This window comes from Onychomys torridus, chromosome 4 (assembly GCF_903995425.1).
Source record: "Onychomys torridus chromosome 4, mOncTor1.1, whole genome shotgun sequence".
Taxonomy (NCBI): domain Eukaryota; kingdom Metazoa; phylum Chordata; class Mammalia; order Rodentia; family Cricetidae; genus Onychomys; species Onychomys torridus.
Genome location: NC_050446.1, coordinates 36,765,848 through 36,786,668, shown reverse-complemented (window position 1 = coordinate 36,786,668; position 20,821 = coordinate 36,765,848). Strand labels below are relative to the sequence as shown.

The 20,821-nt window shown below is 49.8% G+C and overlaps 1 protein-coding gene across 7 annotated transcripts in view; it reads right to left on the bottom strand.

Moving 5' to 3' along the window:
- Nucleotides 1–764: 764 nt before the first annotated feature.
- Nucleotides 765–20,821, bottom strand: part of Tanc1 (tetratricopeptide repeat, ankyrin repeat and coiled-coil containing 1) — a 223,472-nt gene continuing 203,415 nt past the window's right edge. For all 7 annotated transcript variants that reach the window (XM_036184559.1, XM_036184555.1, XM_036184557.1 and 4 more), the window contains 8 exons: nucleotides 14,542–14,675; nucleotides 13,068–13,191; nucleotides 12,126–12,301; nucleotides 10,087–10,219; nucleotides 7,446–7,537; nucleotides 5,286–5,432; nucleotides 4,344–4,444; nucleotides 765–3,782 (listed from right to left, as the gene is read on the bottom strand). In XM_036184559.1, the coding sequence (XP_036040452.1) occupies nucleotides 2,354–3,782; nucleotides 4,344–4,444; nucleotides 5,286–5,432; nucleotides 7,446–7,537; nucleotides 10,087–10,219; nucleotides 12,126–12,301; nucleotides 13,068–13,191; nucleotides 14,542–14,675 (2,336 nt within the window). In that variant the 3' untranslated portion in view covers nucleotides 765–2,353. The remainder of the gene's footprint in view (nucleotides 3,783–4,343; nucleotides 4,445–5,285; nucleotides 5,433–7,445; nucleotides 7,538–10,086; nucleotides 10,220–12,125; nucleotides 12,302–13,067; nucleotides 13,192–14,541; nucleotides 14,676–20,821) is intronic.

Genomic DNA, 20,821 nt, shown 5'->3' with positions numbered 1-20,821 from the left:
TTTTAAGTTAAAATTTACATAAATATTTCAAGTAAGAATTGTGTATCATGATACAACAAAAACAATCTCACTCTTGACTGCTCTGAAACAAATCTGTGGACGTAAAGACAAAAAAAAACCCTTTTAACTGAAGAATAATGCAAATGTGCTAAAAGAACCAGCTGTTCTTTTTTATTTTATTTTATTTTTATGTGCATTGGTGTTTTGTCTGCATGTCTGTCTGTGTGAGGGTGTCCGATCTTGGGAGTTACAGATAGCTGTGAGCTACCATGTTACAGATCACCTGCTGCCAGCCAGCCCATTAGTACACATTCCTATTCCTCATGCTTCTTTCCTATTGAGGGAAAAATCACCAAGCATGATGCTAGAGGACTCTGGAATTTCTAGAAGCTTCTACTTTATTCTGGGATGAAGATGAAATGTGTTTGTTGCTATATTAAAAATGTTTTTTTTTTTTTCAGGCCAGCCGGTGGTGGTGGTGGTGGTGGTGGTGGTGGTGGTGGTGGTGGTGGTGGTGGTGGTGGTGGTGCATGCCTTTAATCCCAGCACTCGGGAGGCAGAGCTAGTTCGCGGCCAGCCTGGTCTACAGTTCGAGATCCAGGACAGGCATCAAAACTACACAGAGAAACCCTGTCTCAAACAAAAACAACAACAACAACAAAAAAACAGTGTTTTTCACTCTTTAGGGTACCACTAAAGGGAGGCAGCTAGCCGTTGAGGAGGTATTACTGTCTGCTTACCCCTATCAATGAAGGCCAGCCCACTGATAGTAATGGTTTTTATTCCATATGGAGAAATACAGTAGATGTGCAGAAACAAAACTACATAACAAAAGAGACTTTCACAAATATTAAAGAAAACAATAAATAGCCATAGGAAGTGGAGCAGAGCTCAGAGGAAGCGCATACAAATGGCCTAGCTTTTGTACAAAGCACGCTACACACACAGGAACATACGCGGATGACACTGCAAGGTTCCTCTTCATATAAAACCTTAGTGATGTTCACATGAACATCACAGCTACTCGTTTTTAAAACATTCTGCAAATATAGAACTTCCTTCTCCCCAGTTCTGGAAAATACATTTCACATCTCAACATATAAAATACCCCCCCAATCTCTCTCAAACCAGCATTTGAACATCCTCCAGTAACCATTTTCATATAAAAATACCATAAGCCAAGGTTCATTCCTGTACTTTATCTTTGCAGATGAACAGCACCTCAGAGGTGTTCAGACAGTGAGATAAAGTGCCGTTGGGGTATCCTGTTAACACACCATGAGAGCGTATCGTTCAGTGCAGTAACCAGCATGGATGGAGCTTACAGAGAAATGCAGATGGATGGCAGGGTTCTGTGGTTTAGATTAACTCCCTTTGAGTTATATGTACAAGCCTGAATAAAACTGGGCCAGCTATTTCTATATACAACATGTGACTGCGAAATACTGACTGCATAATGAAAACACCCAACCCCCAGACCTCCAGGGTCCTTTTTAAACACTGTCCCTGGAGGACATCGGGGGCTTGTTTCAGGGACTTCTGTCGCTGTCCAGAGCGCCTTTGGAACCAGTTAGAGCTAAGCTGTCAGCATCACCAAGAGTGCTTGTCTTGGTACTTCTGCACAAAAGTATCTGACCTGGTTACCAATCAAGAGTCTAGATAGCCTCCCCTTCTATCAGCAACACCACGAAGCATGAATATATTTCCAAAAATAGGGCTATAAAAATACTCTGCAAAAAAGGCCATTAACATGGAAGTAAACATGTGATCCGCTTTGAGTAACTGCCACGATGGGAATGATACTTGGGTGTGCTCGTATTTCAGTAACAGGAAAAACTTGCTGTTTACAGTCACATTTATTATATCTGGCCAGAAAGCACTCAGATTGCAATGTTTATACATATGTAAGAACTGGGGTGTGACTAAAGGGATCTGTAACTGCTCAAACATTCCCCATCTTTCCCAGCATACATTTCCAGATATGATATCAGGAATTAACATCTTTTACCAGTGGATGTTTCTTCTCTAAGTAAATGTGCTTTTGTACACAGCAAACGAATCTCCTAAGAGAATAGCATCAGTTGATATCTTCTTGGCAGCCTTTAAATTGACAGGTAGAAGCCCAGTGTAGTTTTTAATGGTTTAGCATTCCTGTTTGTGGGCGATTTCTAGCTATGTACTATAGTTTTATGCTACATTTTTAATATGTCAATGGCATCAGATTCACCCAAGAGGTGGAACATATGGCTAAAATGTAATTCTTATTATGAAAAAAAAAAAAAAAAAGACATTATTCGCTACCCAAGCCGACAGACTGCACTCCAGATACTACTACATAGGGACTGCTTAAGGCTCACACATTTGACTCAATGAACGATCGCTTTGGTTTCGCTGAAGTGAGGTGGCTCCTGTGGGCTTCCGTACTGACATGAGGTGGCTGCTTAGAGATGTTTTCCTGGTACAGGTGAGGAACACCCTTAGTCATCCTGTTGTCTTGACAGAGGGCTGGGATTTGGCATTTACTCTCCTCCAGCTCCTTCACCTGTGCCCCGTTGGGGACACCCGTGCTCAGCGAGGAAACTGAGCAAGGCTTGGCTTGGCTACAATAGCCTCCTGGCTTGAGAGCAGGCTTCTCCGAGTTAGACTGCAGGCCAGCTGCAGTGGCTGTGTTTGTCAGTAGCCCCTCTGCCACTTGGCAGTGCCAGGAGCGACTCGGAGGATTGCTCTGCTGCTGAAACCTGGCAGTCTTGTCCATGATGCCCATGAAGGGAGTATTACGGGGCCTGTGTTCAGTGGTGCCGCCCTGCGCCTGGTTGGCTCCTTTGTCTTTGATTCGAGAGTCTGGGCCTTGGACCTTGAATCCATCTGAAAAACTACTGCTTGAAGTCAAACTACTGGTTGAACTTGACATCTTTATGCTGCTGGACGGAGAGCCAGAAGAGCCGGAGCTGGCGAGGGAAGCCGGGTGTCGCACATCACTGCAGCTCACCGGTCCACCCTGGCTTGGAGGAGCTACATCCACAGTCATGGAGGCATGAGCCAAGAGCCGCTCGGCAGCTTTGATTTTGCTTGGTAGAGGATATGCAGTTCCGCTCTCACTGCGCTGCAGCTGGAGGTTCTGGCTGGGGCCCAGCCGATCTCCAAAGTGGCCACAACCAGTTCCTGTAGTGAAGGGACCTGTTCCCTCTAAATGCTGGTTTCTGCTCCCCGAAGGGGCTACAGATATTCTACCAGGCATCGGACTTGGGGGAGGGTTCTGGGAAGAGACTTGTATTTTTGTGCTACTGTTTCTCATGCTCGATTGCCCAGAACCCAGATGTTGGTTGGTCTTCACTATCTGTGCCTGTTTGGTAGGCTGCATAACCAAGCCTGGCTGAGTTATAGTCTCTCTCAGGGACTTGCTGACTCCTGTCCTGCTCTGTGGTGACACTGGCCTGCCTTTGGACTGTAAGCCCTCTTGAAGGTTTCGGATATATGGGGAAGGGACAGATGGCGGTGGCTGGGATCTGGGAGTTGGGGAAATGCTTTCTTCCTGTGAAGACGTTTCTTCCTCTTCTGCCTCCTCGATGGGGAAGTGGTCCTTTAAACTGGAGGCTGGTGCATCCTCCTCATTATCCGAGTCATTGGACGGAGCTGGCAGGGGACCCTGCTGTTTCTGCTGCTGGCTCTTCTGGAGCTGTTTACACTCTTCCTGCACACGGGCCAGGAGCCTCTGGATTTCCTGATTGGCGGGACAGAGTTTCACGGCCTCCTGCAGGTCGGCCAGAGCTGCCAGGAACTGCCTTCATATGGAAGCAGAAGATGTGATTAGACGCCACATGGGAGCATGCTCAGAATGGAACTGTCCTTCAGCTAGCTGTCCTCAAAAGGGGAAAGGGCGGGAGGTTCAAGTTCAGGCACTGGCTGAGGTGGTGGAGTCCTGGTTGGCCCAGAGATGCTGGGCCAAGTCCAGTGCTGCACTCTGACCCGGGGCTTTGTGACTCCGAGTCCCTGATCTAGCTGTACAGACACGCAGGTGGAAGGTGCCAGAATCCTGCTTGTGTTCTCTTCTTCGGACCTCATCATGTCCCCTTCTAGCTCAGAGGTCAGACAAAACCCTCTTCCGCTCCCGTGCTACCCCTATTTGTCAGTCTCCCCGAAACCAGACCTCGGCAGGTGTTCTGTGCTGGGGTACGGTGGGGAAGATGAAAGGGTAGCCTCTAGAGTACCACCCACTACTGTGCTCTTGGAGCTACTGGTCCCTATTAAAAGGGATGGGAATTGTCTGAGTAACAGCCCCGATGAAGGGATACCCTCAAGTTCATCTAGGCTCCTGTAGTCACGTGGGTGACCCCAGACAGTACCTGCTATTCCTTTTTGCTCTTGCCCGGGCATAAAAAGCTTCATAGGACTTGGGTTTCAATTCCAGAGCCTTCGAAGCAAATTCTTCTGCCAAGCCAAAGTCCTGGAGTCAACAGTTAAACACACATGAGCCAGACAGAAGTAGCACCGAGAAAAGAGTCTGTCTCCCAGGAGCTCTGCTCTAAGGGCATCAGAGCACTGGGACCTGGGGGGCGGGGGAGGGCAGTCTGGGGGGACGGGACAAGACACATTTCCATGTCTGCTTGTGTAAAGTTGGATAATCGGAGCTTATGACTATTCTTAAGGATCCAGTACAGAAGCAGAAATTATGACTCAGAAGAGGGTAGAGGTAACAACAGGGCACAGAAGGCAGAGGGGGCAGGAGAGGGCCCAGGCTAGGAGCAGAGCCGTCTGTAGGTGTCTGTGTGCAGGGCTGCATCCTTCTGCTCTCTCAGCAGGGCAGGTGGTGTGGCACCCCCCCCCTCACCCCGCAGCAGGTGAGTTACACGGGGTGGGAGTAGGGGGAGGGTAGGGGAGGATGACGTTCAAAACATCTACTAGTAACAAACTATAAGTTAACCCCTACTGGTTATCAATTGAGTGTTTACTACTAAGCAGGCCCTCTGAGAAAACAGCCACAGGGCAGGTTGACTGTAAGAGCTGATGGTGTTGAACTCTTTCTTAGTTGTTCACAGCATCACAGCTGGGGGAGAGGGGGCGCAGCCTGCATTTGCTGCTTTCACTGAGGCAAAGGAAGTCCAAGGTCAGCTCATTCCACCTGCATTTTGGGAGGTGGGCAGTGGCTGTGACCGGGACCTGTAAGAGGTCCCTGAGGGCCTTGGGTCCCCACAGCACTCCAGTCAGGTTGGTAGTCCCAAGATTGAGCCTAGGGGATGGCCTTCCCCTGCTGCTAATGAAGGGTGGGGATAACAGCTCCAGCTTACGTTTGTTTTCCTCCGGCATCGAGACAGATTGAGATAGAGGGAGACTCTAAGTTCATTGAATGGCCTCATGTCTTCTCCAAATCCTTCCCGAGGGAACTTCCTTAATGCATACTGGTACCTCTGGGCCGCCTCCTTCATCTTCCCTTTCTAGGATTCAAAACTCATAAAGTTAACCTTTCCCAGGGGCTCTAGGATGAACCACCACGCTGAAGACCGTCACGTAAAATCACCACAGCCCGGGAGAAGGATCAGGATGGGTAGGAATCTTATAGGAACCAGGAGACAGACTAGTCTGAACATGATCAGGCTGCACCAACTTCACATGTAATCACCCAGCAAGGAAAAAGATGGCTGAACAAGAAAGTGTTTGTAAACTGCAAAATCATTAAACTCTCCATTTTCACCCATCAAATTATCTTCTCGCATGTAATTTCAGTGTTATTTCAAGAACCATGTTTCCCTGAAATATATTTTAATTTCAAGCATAATAGAAACCTGATGGGGAAAAAAATGATGTAGTTGCTAAGGCAGATAGTGCCTCGTGGATAAACCTGCAGCTTGCTGTGGAATAATAATGCTTCTTTTAGAAGCGCTGAAGAACTGACTTCAAAAAAATCAGAGGCACAGCCCACCCTCTCCAGGCTGAAGAAATCCATTTGCTCAGGCAGCCCACTGCACAGCAGGAGCTGCAGCCTATTGGAAATGGCTTGATATTTCTGACATAATTACCTAGCAGAACCCACATTAAAACCACTTCAAAGCCACAACAATATACACCCTGAACTCAATTTCCAACCGACTCCACGCTGGGAACCCTGCTGGGTTATGCTGTATGCCTAGTTATTTGTTACTATGAAGAAAACAGCAAAAAGGAAGTAAATGAACAACAGGGCAGATAAAGCTGCCCAGTGGTGAAAGGGTAAGCAGTCTCGACCTGACCCCGCCCCCGGGAATCTTAATTCTACCTAATCACAGGTCTGGAAGGAGTAGGTAACCTGTGTGAACGGCCTCCACCCTACCCAAGCCAGGCCGTGGCCACAGACATACGCTTACGGTTTTCCTGGGGCACAGCCACACTGCCTGTGCACACGGAACCTGTCTCTACCTCTGTGCTAGCAGTGGCTGACCAGTCTGGAGAGACTGCAAAGCCACGAGCATTACCAGAGCTACCCACCAGAGCTACCCACCAGAGCTACCTACCAGAGCTACCCACCAGAGCTACCCACCAGAGCTACCTACCAGAGCTACCCACCAGAGCTACCCACCAGAGCTACCCACCAGAGCTACCCACCAGAGCTACCCAGGGAAAATTGAAAGTCAAATTTATGAATCCATAGGTTTTATTTCCATTTCTAAGGGACACTGAGAAAAACAATAACTATCTCTTGAGAAACTGAGAGCATGTTTCTTGGCCACATTCTATACAGATATCACTAAAAACACTTAAAATCCCCAAATGTATAGAATTAAGAACTGAGAAGTGAAAGGCCGGGGGTGAGAGGGGAACCCCGGATGGTTGTTTTAATTTCCTTTTCCAATACAATGATGTACTTGGCATGTATTGTGTAGACACACATACACCACTGATGCACGTGGGGGGCAGAGGACAACTTGTAGGATTCCGCTCTCTGCTTCTCCAGGGGTGGGGTGGGGGGTGGGGGTGGAGTGCTAGGATTCAGAGGGGCTGCCAAGCTTGGCAGTCAACAACCAGCCACTGCGTCATCCTCCTCCCATCCCCTGAAACGTTCTCTTCTTCTACAAATGCTCCTTGGTGTCTTTTGCCATGTACCTCGTGACTAGGTCCAGGGCCATGCTTGGAAATTTGACAGGCGGGGAAGCCAGGGGACCTTCCAGTGGGACATGTCAGCTACCTAGCAGAGGCTTCCCTTCATGCAGTAGCTTAGACAGGAAGTCACAGCCAACCCCGGGAGTATCACCAACAATTGTTCTCAAACACAAAGAGACATGCTTTCCCATTAAGACTCTGCTGTTTGGAGATTAACAGGCTCCTGGGCAAAAGGTCAGGTTGGAAAGTTTTGGAACTTCTGTTCTTGCTAAGTTACGTTCTCTGCACAGAAGCATAGCTGCAACATCCAACACCAAACTAAGGGGTGGTCCCAAGTCAACAACAGCAGCCCAGAAAGGGACGAAGCCACTTACCTTGTACATCACATTTCCTTCCTCCATCAATTTCTGTAAAAGTATAATCAAAATATCAGGTTTGGATGTGGCCATCGCCCAAGCGGCATTTCCTGCAAAATAAACATGCTGTCAGAGGCGCTTCCTTGGCCCAGGGGAAGCAGTTCCCTTCTGCAGCCCTGACACTTGACAGTACCAGCTGCAGGAACTCACGGCAAGGCAGTGCTGGGCTGTGCCTCGGTGTCCCCGGCAGTGGGACTCAAGCAAGCTGGTTTAAGCTTCTCAACTATATTATGCCAAGGCAAACCTGTGGAGGAATCATCAGCGCCCACAAAAGCTATCATGTTGCTCTCCTAACAATGGAAACCAAGATGCTCACCTTCACCTGAGGAGGAGTCCAGAAAAGCAAGGAAGCCCTCAAGGACATCCTCCTTGCTCCCTGCAGCACCTAGTATAACAGGGGTGGGAAGCTGCTGTCCCCAAAGCCACTCTGAGGTCCTAGCTTGGGTCCCCTGCCCGGTCCCTGTGCAGCTTCTCTCTTGGTCTGGCTCCAGCCTCATCTCTAGCCCTTAACCTGGCCTTGGGACACTGCCAGTCACACACATACAGCTCTGCCACTTACTATGACCTTGGGAGGCCACTCAGCGGCACCCCTGTATTTTGTGTTTGATTTCAAGTAAAAAGACGGCATCACCACTACCTATGTACAGGGTCAAGGTAAAAAGGGAAACTGGTTAAACACTGGGAAAAACCATTTTCCATGTAGCCCCTCTGTATCCAGAACTGCTCATGGTCAAAGGGCCTCGGTGGCAAATCCAAACGGGCCCTGTAGTTCTTCCCTGCATACATGGCGAATTACTGTCCACATCCGTGGGCCTCCACACAACCCTTAGCCAAAGCACTCTCTCCTCAGTGTCTCCTTCACTGCAATTGTGTGCACCAGGGTCAGACCTTTCTGTCAAGCTGTCATAACTCTAGAGCAGCAGCCTGTTCTACAGAACCATGCAGGGCGTTCTGAACTCAGCCCATCTGCAAGTGAAGTGGAGCCCAACATCAGTGGTCTGGATAAGAACGACCCCCATAGGCTCATATATTTGAATGACTGGGCCCCAGTTGGTGTTTCTGCTTGGGTAGGATTAGAAGATGTGGTCTTGTGGGAGGAGGTGTGTCACAGGGGTGACCTTGGAGGCTTCAAAAGCCCACACCATTCCCAGTTATCTCTGTCTCATGCTACTGGATCAGATGTCAGCTCACAGCTACTGCATTAGCACCATGCCTGCCCGCTGCCATGCTCCCCACCATGATGGTCATGCACCCCCCCTCTGAATTCTAACTCTTTCTTCTCTTAGTTGCCTTGGCCATGTTCTCATCACAAGCAGAAAAAAGGAAGAGGCTAACACTTCCTGGTGTGAGTGTCCCAGCTGGCCATGCATGATTTCAGGCCGTCCCTCCCACTTAGCCTCTGCTCTCTGCCTACCAGGAGAGGATGTTATATGCTAAAAGGCAGCAAGATGGCTCAGCGGTTGAAGGCACTCGCCTCCAAGGCTGGGGACCCAAGTTTAATCCCTGGGACCCACATGGCTGAAGGAAAGAACTGATTCCCACGAACTGCCCTCTGCGTATAGCTTGTGTTCACACAGAGACAAAATGTAATTTTTTTTTTTAAACAAGAAAATCAAAAGCAACTTCAGTTTTTGGGATGACTGTGATTAAATGAGATGTAAGACAGAGCAGAGTGGGAGGGAGAGAGGGAGGGAGAGAGGGAGGGAGGGAGGGAGGGAGGGAGGGAGGGAGAACACACAGACAGACACACACACACACACACACACAGACACACACAGACACGCACACAGGCACGCACGCACGCATACGCGCGCACAGACACACACACACACACACACACACACACACACACACACCCCCACGCGCGCGCGCACACACATGCACACATGCGCTGCTAGTCCCTATCAGGCAATCTTCAGTCCTTTCAGGAAAGATGCTGGAAGCCAACCCTCTGGCCCCAATGACCAGGGGTTCACTGACCAGGGGTTCACTGACCAGGAGGTCACCGACCAGGGGGTTTACTGACCAGGAGGTCACTGACCAGGGGTTCACCAACCAGGGTTTCACCGACCAGGGGTTCACTGACCAGGAGGTCACTGACCAGGGGTTTCACCGACCAGGAGGCCACTGACCAGGAGGCCACTGACCAGGGGCTCACTGACTAGGAGGTCACTGACCAGGGGTTCACTGACCAGGAGGTCACTGACCAGGGGTTCACTGACCAGAAGTTCACAGATCAGAAGTTCACCGACCTGGAGGTCACTGACCAGGGGTTCACCAACCAGGGTTTCACCGACCAGGGGTTCACCGACCAGGAGGTCACTGACCAGGGGTTCACTGACCAGGGGTTTCACCGACCAGGGGTTCACTGACCAGGAGGCCACTGACCAGGGGTTCACTGACCAGGAGGCCACTGACCAGGAGGCCACTGACCAGGGGTTTACTGACCAGGGGTTCACTGACCAGGAGGCCACTGACCAGGGGTTCACCGACCAGGGGGCCACTGACCAGGGGTTCACCGACCAGGGGTTTCAATGACCAGGGTTTCAATGACCAGGGGTTCACTGACCACGAGGACCCTGATCAGGGGTTCACTGACCTAGTTTGGCTCCTTTTCTAAGCAGTGTAACCACCACAGCGGTGTTTCGACAGCCGATGGCTCTGTCCAGGGGGCGCATCCCACTGTGGTCCACATGCTCGATCACGGCTCCCTTCTCCACCAGATACAGCACCTAGAGCAGCATGGACAGCATAAGCCTGAGTTACAGTCCCTGGCAGGAGCGGGGTCTCTGGTTATTTCAGGGGTGGGGTGGGTATGTGTGGGGGGGTGTCAATGGAAATAAAACTGATGTAACATCAAGGAAAGGGGCTACAGCCATGGCTAGACTCTCCAGTGATGAGGAAGGCAAGCCGACAAGTACAGACAGTGTGAGCCCACGTACAGCATCTCTGTCTGACCCCACTTCCATGGCCACAGACACGACTCGTGGTCACCTTTTCACCTGCGACTAGCAGGGAGGCTGCTACGGTGGGCTTTGGCATGCTCCAGACACAGACTCACACAGCGTGATAGGACAGGCTGCAGATGTGAGCAGCCTGGAACCAGATGGGCCAGAGTCAGTCACTTCAGGGCTTAAGAAAGAGGTGACACTGTCAGGACTGTGAAGATGGGGTGTCTGAGGTCACCGTATCAAGGCTGGGGATGAGGAAACAGCTGCGTGTGTGGGAAATGCCAAGAATAAAACTACCGTGGCTACTCAAAATTTTCTACTTACTAGAAAAGGAACTTCTGTCCAGCTTAGATGGTTTTGTGTCTGCAACAGGACGTGTTTCCTACCAATAAATCCCTGGGTGTTCAAAATGACACTAGGGAAGTTACTGACTAGAATATGAAAGAGCTACACCAACCATAAAAACAAACCAAGACATGGGTAAGGGACTTCGACAGATATTTCTCCGAAGAGGAGACCCAGCAAGCATGGGAAATAGATGTAAGTCCCTAAGTTGTTAAAGAAATGAAAATCAAAGCCATGGTGTGGTATCAACCCACACTCACAGGACTGTGTTTTCTAAAACAGTGGGGTGGGTGGGTGTTAACGATGGCGTCAAGACACTGGAGCCCTGTGATGGAAATGCAAGCTCCTACTCGTTGTGGATGGTGGAGTGGAGAGGGGTTGTGTGGTGGTGGGCCATCCTTAGAGAGACTTAAAAACAGAATTACTGCCAAGGATAGTGGCATGCACATCTGCCGTCAGAGTATTTGGGAGGTAGAGTGGGAGGGTCAGAAGTGCAAGGCCAACCTTGGCTACAGTGGGGAGCTGGAGGCAAGGCTGGGCTGTGTGAGACATTATCTTTAAAAAAAAAAAAAGGATTACCCCATGACCTCGCAAGGGCATTTCTGAGCATAGAGCCATAAAGATTGAGAGTGGGGTCTTTTAAGAGTTATTTGTCCAGTGCTATTTCTACTGATGGCTGAATGCATGAATAAAATCCTGGCCCCAGGTCACCGCCTTCCCACAGCACGACATATGTCTCTCTGGCTCATCCTCTCATGGGATGCATGGGACTAAGAAAGCAGACTTCCAGGTAGCTCAGCAATGCCCTGGTGCCTGTAGAGGTCTGGAATGCGCATGCTGTCAGAGCATGGCATCTGCCCTGGAAGACATCTCCTAGTTCTCAGTTTCCAAATGAAAATTATAACTAGAAATAATTTAAAACAATGAGTACATTATAAATTGACTATTCCCTTAATTAATAATTTTTCTTAAGGGAAAGTGGTTTCTGAATGATTATGCAGGAATTTTATTTATATGCATCACATGATAAATATATAGCTATGAATCAGGCATACATGTTCAACTCCATGTCTGCAGTACATACAGTTGGTATGGGGGGGTAGGACTTTAAAGAGCGCATTAAGACCTCGACTAACAGACTTGGGTTGGACTGCACGTAACAGAGTTATAGACAATTGAAATGACCCCATACACCATGTGTGCGTGTGTGTACACACACAGAGGCCAGAGTCTATAGATAGTTTCACAGAGCCCATTCCTCAGAGCAGGCACCTCGTTCCATCTGACCCATGCTGCACATGGAAGGCACCCACACCGGAAGTGAACATCCGTTAGTACTCACCGTCTCTGCGTCACCATAGAAGGCAGCCAGGTCCAAGGGAGTCCGGCCATTTTTGTCCGTCTGATCTATCTCTGCTCCTTCTTCAACCAGGTACTGGACCACTGCCCTGTGACCCTTCAGACATGCCCAACTCAATGCTGACAGGCCCTCTTTGTCCAGGGAAGAAAGCGCAGCGCCTGAGAGAAGAGTCCATTGTAACTAGTCAGCAGAAATGAAGGTGTCCTAAAAGACATTTGTGTTTCCCAATCTCACTATCAGACTATTGAAAAATGGACCCCAAGAATGATTGTTTTTCCCCAAGAATCTCATGATGAGAAGAAAACTGCACCAGCCCGAGGGAGAACTTGTCTCCCAAGAAGAGATCTCCCAGTTTTAACAACTTGCTAGACCACCTAACAGGACAAGATGGAAGCCCAGTACAATGATGGGCAAATGGCATGTGGGACCACACCTCGACCCGAACTGCTTAGATGTTCGTATCCTTGGCCCTTATATTAACTGTTGATTTCACTTCAGGACTCCAAAGACAGACTTGAGGAGGCTGCTGGACCTTTGTCCCTCTTCCGAATGTGGCCATACTGAGTAAGATTTCCTTTTTCTGCCTTCCATTTTTAATTTGGTCCTTTCAATTGGCTTATTGAAGAGGGGCCACTGGATCTGACTTGGGCCTCAAGTCCAATAATAACATAATCCTCAAGTCCAGTCATCCAATCTCAGAACATGAATAAACCTGGGCTGCTGAGGGTCCCATCCATCGGAATGCCCGCCTGAGAGTATCAGCCTGTGTAGGTTTGATGGCCAGAGGGTCTCACCAAGGCTGAATGATAAGCACCCAGGCTGCATCATGCCTTAGAAAAGCCACAGGAGGAGAACACTAATTGGGAAGCCAAAAGTACTAGTGGGTCTCTGAAAAAGCAGCCAGTGCACTGCAGCACACCATACCTTTTGAGAGGAGGGACTGCACAGTGCTCAGGTGTCCTTCACAGGCAGCCACCATGAGAGGGGTCCGGCCCTGCTTGTCACTCAGGTTCACATCGCAGCCATGTTCCAAAAGCAATCTGACAATCTGAAAGACCCACTGAGAATCAGCCCCCGCTACACCTATAGCCACAGTCTCTACACCCAGCCCGTTTCTCCATCCTTCCCACGTGATGTGTGATACGTGGGGCCCAAACAATCTTTCTACTGTATTCCTTTCAGCAAAATCTTTTTCTATATATTCTTTTAGTGTGCCCAGTTATTATATGTAAAAAAATCACATATACCAGGTAGAATTAGTAGTGAGGCATGCCAATTAGGTGATGACAGGATAGTCACATTTGGGGGGAGGTGGGGCTAACTCAGGATAGGAAGGGGTTAAGGTTCCAAACTGGTCCTGAGGACAAGGACAGTGCCCTGTGTATCTAGGGTTCTGAAGCAATAGATTTAACCAACCAATGGCATTCAATCTACAGACTGAATGCAAGTACCATGACATTATAAGGGACTTGAGCATCCTTAGATTTGACATCTGTGGGCAAACCGAGAGGGGGCGAAGGGTCTAAGGCAGGAGAGCGACTCTGCACCCTCAGTTACATGCTTTGCCAAGACGTAGCACCAAGGGGTGGCTTGTCCTTCTCAGAGGACAACTCTTAGCAAAGCTTCTTGAAGTGAATTCTCAGCATCAGCAAAGTGCTTTACACCATGCCCGCTAGTAAGGTTGGGGAGAAAAATCAGAACCACAGGCTCCTTAGGAGTCCCATGCAGTCCTTGTGCTGGAGGAAGCCACTTTATCCACTGGGTCAGCCCAGGTTACCCAGGCACGTCACCTGTTTCAGTGCCGGTGACCGAGTGGCGTATTCCCTCTGCTTTCATTTCATGCATCAGCAAATCCCCTCCCCCTCCCCTGTTGGCTAGGAGATGCTGAGACAGGCAGAGAGTTAGTCACAGGCACTATGTGAGTGGTCTGGAGGCCATTTGTGTGCACAGTGCAGGCGTAACCATGGCTCCGAGTATGAGTAGAGATGTGGTCACTGTTTCAAAGCGAAGGAAGCAGCTGAGGGCCAGCATTGCCCTGCTCCCTTGCATTAAAGATGGTGTAAGAATGGTTCTTTGCAGAAGCAGCCTGGCAGCTATTATTCAAATACGCTGTACGGACAGGCCACAAAAAATAACAGCAGCCGATATGCCATGGTGGATCTTCTTGCACTTAAATCCAATCCTCCTGGAGTTAAGGAGTGGCGTGGCCTGCCTGCCAGGCTCCTGGCTGGTCCACCTCGCTGACTGTACATGTCTGTCATGTCGGCCTCTGAGAAGCAGTCATGATGATGGAGGGTGAAGCCAGGGATGGGACAGAGCCTCGAGGGTTACAGGTGCTCTCAGCAGTGAATCCCATCCCCACCCACTGTTCCTGAAGCATCTAGGGGTCCCCAGGTACCTGCCAATGCCCCTGGCGGGCTGCACAAAACAGAGGGGGGACCCCTCTCCTGTTGGGTCGAGACACAGCAGCTCCACGCTCCAGCAGCAGCTCACAGACCTCCAGCTTTCCTCTCCCAGCAGCAGCAGTCAGGGCTAGGGGAAGGGGAAGAGGGGAGGGGCTGTCAGTGGGGAGGGGAGATGCAGAGCGAGGGCCCCGGGGCTCTGGGCTCTGTGCGTGTGCTCTTTCCCTCCGAGTCTGGGTGGGTCTATGACATCTGTGGTCCACAGAGCACAGCGGCACTAGGCTAATGTCTGGGCCTGGGTCTCTGGAAATGGGCAACTTGTGCTGCCCTTGAATGCTTCTTCCTGGAAGCCGGCTGCCAAGCTGTGAGGAAGGCTGAGCAGCTCTGGGGTGAGATCAAGAGGGACAAAATTGAGGCTGCATGCCCTTGACAGGTAAGCTCTCAGTGGACAGCACTGGGGCCAGCCATGTGTGAGCTGTCTGTCCTACGTCGGTCTCCAGCTCAAGTCAAACTATGAGGGTAAAGACACATCAGCTGGCTCCAGAATGCTTTGCTTAAACCCCAGATTCATTAAGTTTGGGGTTTGTTTTCTTCAATAAGAGTATATCACAAACAGAGTGGTGTTATACTCAAATCTGGCCTCTTAGCCTTCAGTCAGAGTCCCCTCAACGAAACATAAATACAGAAGGGCTGGAGATGGCTCTGTGGGGAAGAGCACTTTCTGCTCTTCCAGGACCCCAGTTCAGTCCCCAGTACCTACATTAAGCTGCTCACAAAACACCTGTAATCCCAGCTCCAGAGGCCTCCATGGGCCCCCACATTCCTGTGGTACACACACACACACACACACACACACACACACACACACACACACACACACACACACAAATTAAAGCCTTTTTTCCAATGAAAAGAATTACTGAGATAATCAAGAGCGTCCACCCTATCATTCCCGCCTTGCTGGAATGTAAAAACCTTTTTAACAAGTCATATTTTCAATGTTATAAAACAAAAAGTAAGGTGCTGGGGTGGATACCAGCTTATCACAGACCAGTGTTACACAGTGGGGGGCGGGGTCACAACACCAACGGGAAAGAACACTCACGTGACTGACTGTGCCTCCACTTGCCTACATCCTGGCTTCTGCTTTGTCACAGGAACTATGTCCAACAGAAGGTGTCAGTGACAACCCAGGCCAAAATAACGGCTTTTCAGTGGGACAAAGGGACAACATGGCTCTGAGCCACACAGGACAGATGCTCCTCAGAAGGGGCAGGCATTCCCAAGCCTTCCTGGAAAACTCTGTTTTTAAACATATCCTCAATTTCCAGCTTCCAGAAGACAGACGTATCCCTGCTAATGAGGGAAGAGGTGACTTCTCAGGCCACAAGAGTGGAAGTAGAGGAAACCCTTCACCAAGGAGCATTCAACGCCAGCGACCATATACAAAGCGCCCATCCTTTGTGGATGTGGAATGAGGGGACAGACACCTGCTCCTCACTGGTGGGAATGACGACAGGACACCGAGGCTGGAAAACAGGCCAGGTGAATGTACACTTGTGTGGCAGCATTCTTCACATGGCCTCAAGCCAGCTACTACCCACATTGCCATGTGGGAAACACCAGTGAACGACGTCCCACAGTGGGAGCTTTATACATCCATGAAAATGCATGCCTCCACACCTAAACACAACTCAACAACTCAATGGCCAGTCTTATACGGTCGATTCAATGAATAGCAAAGAACACACAGTAAAAACCCACACCGCAAGAGCTGTCTTGAAGAGGGGACCTCTGACATGGTAACGAGAACCTCAGAAGCCTGTGCTCAGGAAGGCTGCTTTCCATACACATGCCTGCCCGCACCTATTCACTAGACCCCTTGCATGTGGCTAGCTGACACTTGCTCCTCCTAGGGCCCTCTAAAAATGTACGCCGTCAGGGATGGCTCCTCGCCCTCTGCCCTCTGCTCACAACTCCTCCAGCCTCCCCTAAACATGGCTCTGGTGACTGAGGTTAACCACCAGACAGACAGACAGACACACACGCGCAGGGCCCGACACCTGCTGGTATCACTGGAGCTCCACCCCTAGTCTCTATGGATGGAGTAAGGCAGGAACCACGGTGGAGCAGGTCACCGGGAGACCTCATCTGGGGGGGGGGGGGGGAAGCATCTGAAGCGCAGGAAGACATCAGGAACACGCCGTCCCCCATCCTTCCAGAAAGGCAAGCCAGTTCTCATTGTGTTTCTGGTCCTGAGCCCCTGAGGCATGAATGTGGACCTCACAGTCGGGACGCTGACCCTCCTCCAGCAGCGCCCTCGGGGATGGTCCTGTGTCTCCAGCAGCTGGGGAGGGAGGTGGGGAGCACTCCGCAGGCCTGGCCCAATCAGGCCATTCTTGCTCATAGTTAAGTCCCTCCTCACTCAGTGACACACATCTGCTACCTACTCAGGAAGTAGGTCAGCACATTTCTCTAAGAAAATGCGTTCAAGGGGCACTGTTCTGACTGACCCCAGGTCTCTTGGTTGTTTCTGTAGCAGATGGCACAGAAGGAGCCAGTCAGGGGACCAGAGGAGGCAGCAGACTAGCAGCTGACACCAGCCTTTGCAGCCTGACCGGGAGCACGCCTTGGCTAGCATCTGCTGGGCTGTCAGGATGTTCTAAAATCTGAAGCAACTGTACTTTTCTACAAAGCCCAGCACATCCTAACGGCTTGTCTTGGCCTCTGGGGTAGAACGCCACTCCAGGAAGTAGGCCTGACCCCTCTCCACTCTCCAAGGAAGTGGTACAGCCTCAGTCCCTGGGCGAAGTCAGAGCTGACACCAAGGCAGGAACTATAGCCTCTAGCAGAAGGTACAGGGCCAGCACACAGAGCCTCCTAGGACTCAGAGGGGTCCAGAATGGATCGGAGGCACTCCAGAAATGCAGGGGTTTCAGAAGGAGCTGGAACATACTGCTAGAACGTGTATTTTCTAGGTTTGACCAAGATGGTTTCCTCACTTGTGCAGTGAAAGTGGTCACACCTATGTGAAGAGCCCTAAAGGTCATCAGATGTTTAATTCAAATCTCATTGCTTAAATACATCTTAAGTATTGAAAAACTGAGTCATAAACACAATGCCCTCCCCCCTGTCTGCTATTATTAGATTTTAACACCCTGAGGCCCCCAAAGCACAGTGATATGGGTGACAAGAGGAAGAAGCCTGTGGCTGGTTGAATGTGAGGAGCCCTCAGCCCCCACTCATAGATTTGGATGCTTCATCACCAGAGGGTAGCAGTATTTGAAGGGATGAGGTATGGCCTTGTTGGAGGAAGTATGTCACTGGAAGTGGCCTTTGAAATTTTCAAAAGCCTAAGTCAGGCCTGGTTGCTTTCTCTTTTCTTCCTGCTGCCTGTGCAGCTGAATGGAAACTCTAGGTTACTTCTCCAGCACCTTGCCTGCTCACATGCTGCCATCCATCTTTCCTACTGTGACGATAATGGGCTAACCTCTGAACTGTAAACGAGCCCAAACGAAATATTTTCCTTTATAAAAGTTGCCTTGGTCACGGTGTCTCTTCCCAGCAACAGAACAGACAATGCCAAAGGGCATCTACAGAATATTTCTTTAGTTTAGTCAAGAAGTTCTTGTGTGTGTGTGTGTGTGTGTGTGTGTGTGTGTGTGTGTGTGTGTGTCTGTGTGTGTGTGTGTGTGTAAAAGTGTGCATGATGCAAACAGGCTCCTGCCCCTGAGGAGGAGGAGACATTCAAACTTACACATAAACGTGGGCCAAAAGATAAGCACCCAGTCAGTTTTATGCAGCAATGCATAGTGGTAAAGGTAAGAAAGCATCTCACACTCACAGAGCCAGCTGCCAAGGTGGTCCAAACTAGAAGATTGTAAGCCAGTGCCCACCTTGCTGCAGGGAACCCCTAACACAGTCTGTTCCTGCCACAATGGTGGTGGTGATGTTCATGATGGCTGAGGGATGGGGCCTGGGGTACCTTGCACTATAGAAGACCAGAACATGCCACACCCAGATCTGCCTCTGGCAGAAAAGCTATATTAATTATTTTGAGAAACTCAGATACCTGAAGAAGCTCTGGGCACAAACGAGCTGCCCCCTTTTGTGTGGGAGCTGACATCTCTCTGGGAATTGTCCCTTGACAGGTATCATCTCAGCCCAGGGAGGGCAAGACAGAATCTGGAGAAGCAGCCACACAAACCTCACACAAGCCTCACACCTGCTGGCCTGTGCACCCCACAGCCTGTGAGGAAGGCTGTGTCAGAAGCCAGCATCGAAACTGCCTCTGTGAGCTGAGAACACTTCTCTGTCCTGGACACCTGGGCTTCACAGGGCTTCACAGTACACTCTGGTGTGCTCTGCTCCTAGTACCACATCTTTTGTTATAGGGGTCTTTCCCTACCCTAAGGGTTATGAGGGGTATAAAAATTCTACCATGTTCTTCTACAACATACACCATCTGAACTGATCTGAACAGGACCTCTACAAGTGGGCTGTGAAGGATGCTGGTGCCAGCTGCTGCTCTGGAATTTTCCTTCACTCAGGGACCCTCCTCCTGTTTCCCTGGCTGTACCCAACAAGGAGGAGAAAGGGATCAAAAGGCACACACACACACACAGAACTCTGTGGAAAGGAGTGAGCCAGCCTTGCACTGGATGAGACCTGAGTGGTCTGCCTACTAAAGGCTGCCTTCTTTCGTTTCGTGAAGAAGCTTCATCCCTGTAAAAAACAGGACCTTTAAATCACGATTTATGTTGCAGCTGCTACTGATGTCTTTCAACAGTAACACATCAGACAGCCCTGAGCTAAAAATAGGATCTGTGTGTTTCACCAGCTGGCAGAGAAGCCGGAAGTTGGAGCAGCTGACAGGCTGACATGCATGCCCTGCCAGGCCTGGCGACAGGGTTGGACTCCACCTTCTTTCCCCACAGCCCGATCTGCTGTGTGATTCAGACTTCAGTTCTTCAAGTGTAGGGGTCGGGGTGGGGGGGTGGAGGGGGGGTGGGGATTAGGAACCTGTCAGCACAGGTCTGCTTTGCTCAGGCTTGAGCCAGATCAGGTTCTCTACAGGAATCCTAAGGAGACACAACTGAAGAGCCAACAGGACATGGCTTTCCTCTTCAGCCCAGAGTATTTTTAGCTTCCTCACACAAATGCCCCAGGCGAGGATGCATCTCAAGTTCAGCAGCCTCAAGGACTTCAGGATACCACATTCCCATATTCGGAAGCATGGCGGGTTATAGCAAACAAACTCCAAACAAGCTATGCTCAGGAATTCCAACCATCCTGCTGAGAGAGCCAACCTCTGCCCCAGCTCTAATGAGGGTCACTGAACTCGGCTGGACCAGACAAGAAAGGAGTGGAGGCTGGGGTATGAAAGACATGAGACCAGGGTGGGAGAGGAGGGCATTGATGCTCTGTCTTCCACCAACAAAATACAAAGACACATGACAGGGAAGCCCCCAGTCTGGGTGAGCACACAGCACCGAAGCTAGTCAGACACAAGGCTTTTACTTGGCAAACCCTTAACAAGACATCATCTGTGTGTTTCAATTGTGAAAAAGAGCACATTCCCTACCCTGACAATCTTGAAGAATTTCACCTCAGCAGCGCTGTCTTCTGAGCTTGAGTAGACTCGTTATGGCAAATGTTCATTTTAAGAAAAACCTGACTGACACTCAATCATCTGAGCTTACTGAAAACATCCCAGAGAAACACTTCTTTGCACCATAAAATGGATCATTTGGCAGAATCTTTTACATACTAAAGTTCTCTGGGCAAAGATTTGATTTAAAAAAAAAAAAAGAAAGAAAGAAAGAAAGAAAGAAAGAAAGAAAGAAAGAAAGAAAAAGAAAGCATCCTTAACTGTCAACTTGCTGGGAACACAGTCACTGCATCAACAGGGCTGTTTATAAAATGTTACAACAGACCTGTCACTCAAACACACAGAGGTGTGTCACTGCACTGGTCCAAGGTGGCTCAGCTTGAGGATCAAGTCAGGGATGCTCTCTCCCCTCCTTTGCTTCTTAGACCTGACCCAGAGACTTGGAGAGAAGGTGACAGAGACCACACTTCCAAACCAGACAACCATCTTCCACACATTACATGTGGAGAGTCCAAACTGACCTGCATAGCCAGCATGGCTCTTAAGCAAGAGCCTGCCTCTGCTCTACACACTTCCTCTGACTCCAAGGTCACCATGAGCAGAACAGCCCAGCTCAGTTTTGTTTATATGTGTGTGTTCATGTGTGTAATTTATTTCCATGTGAT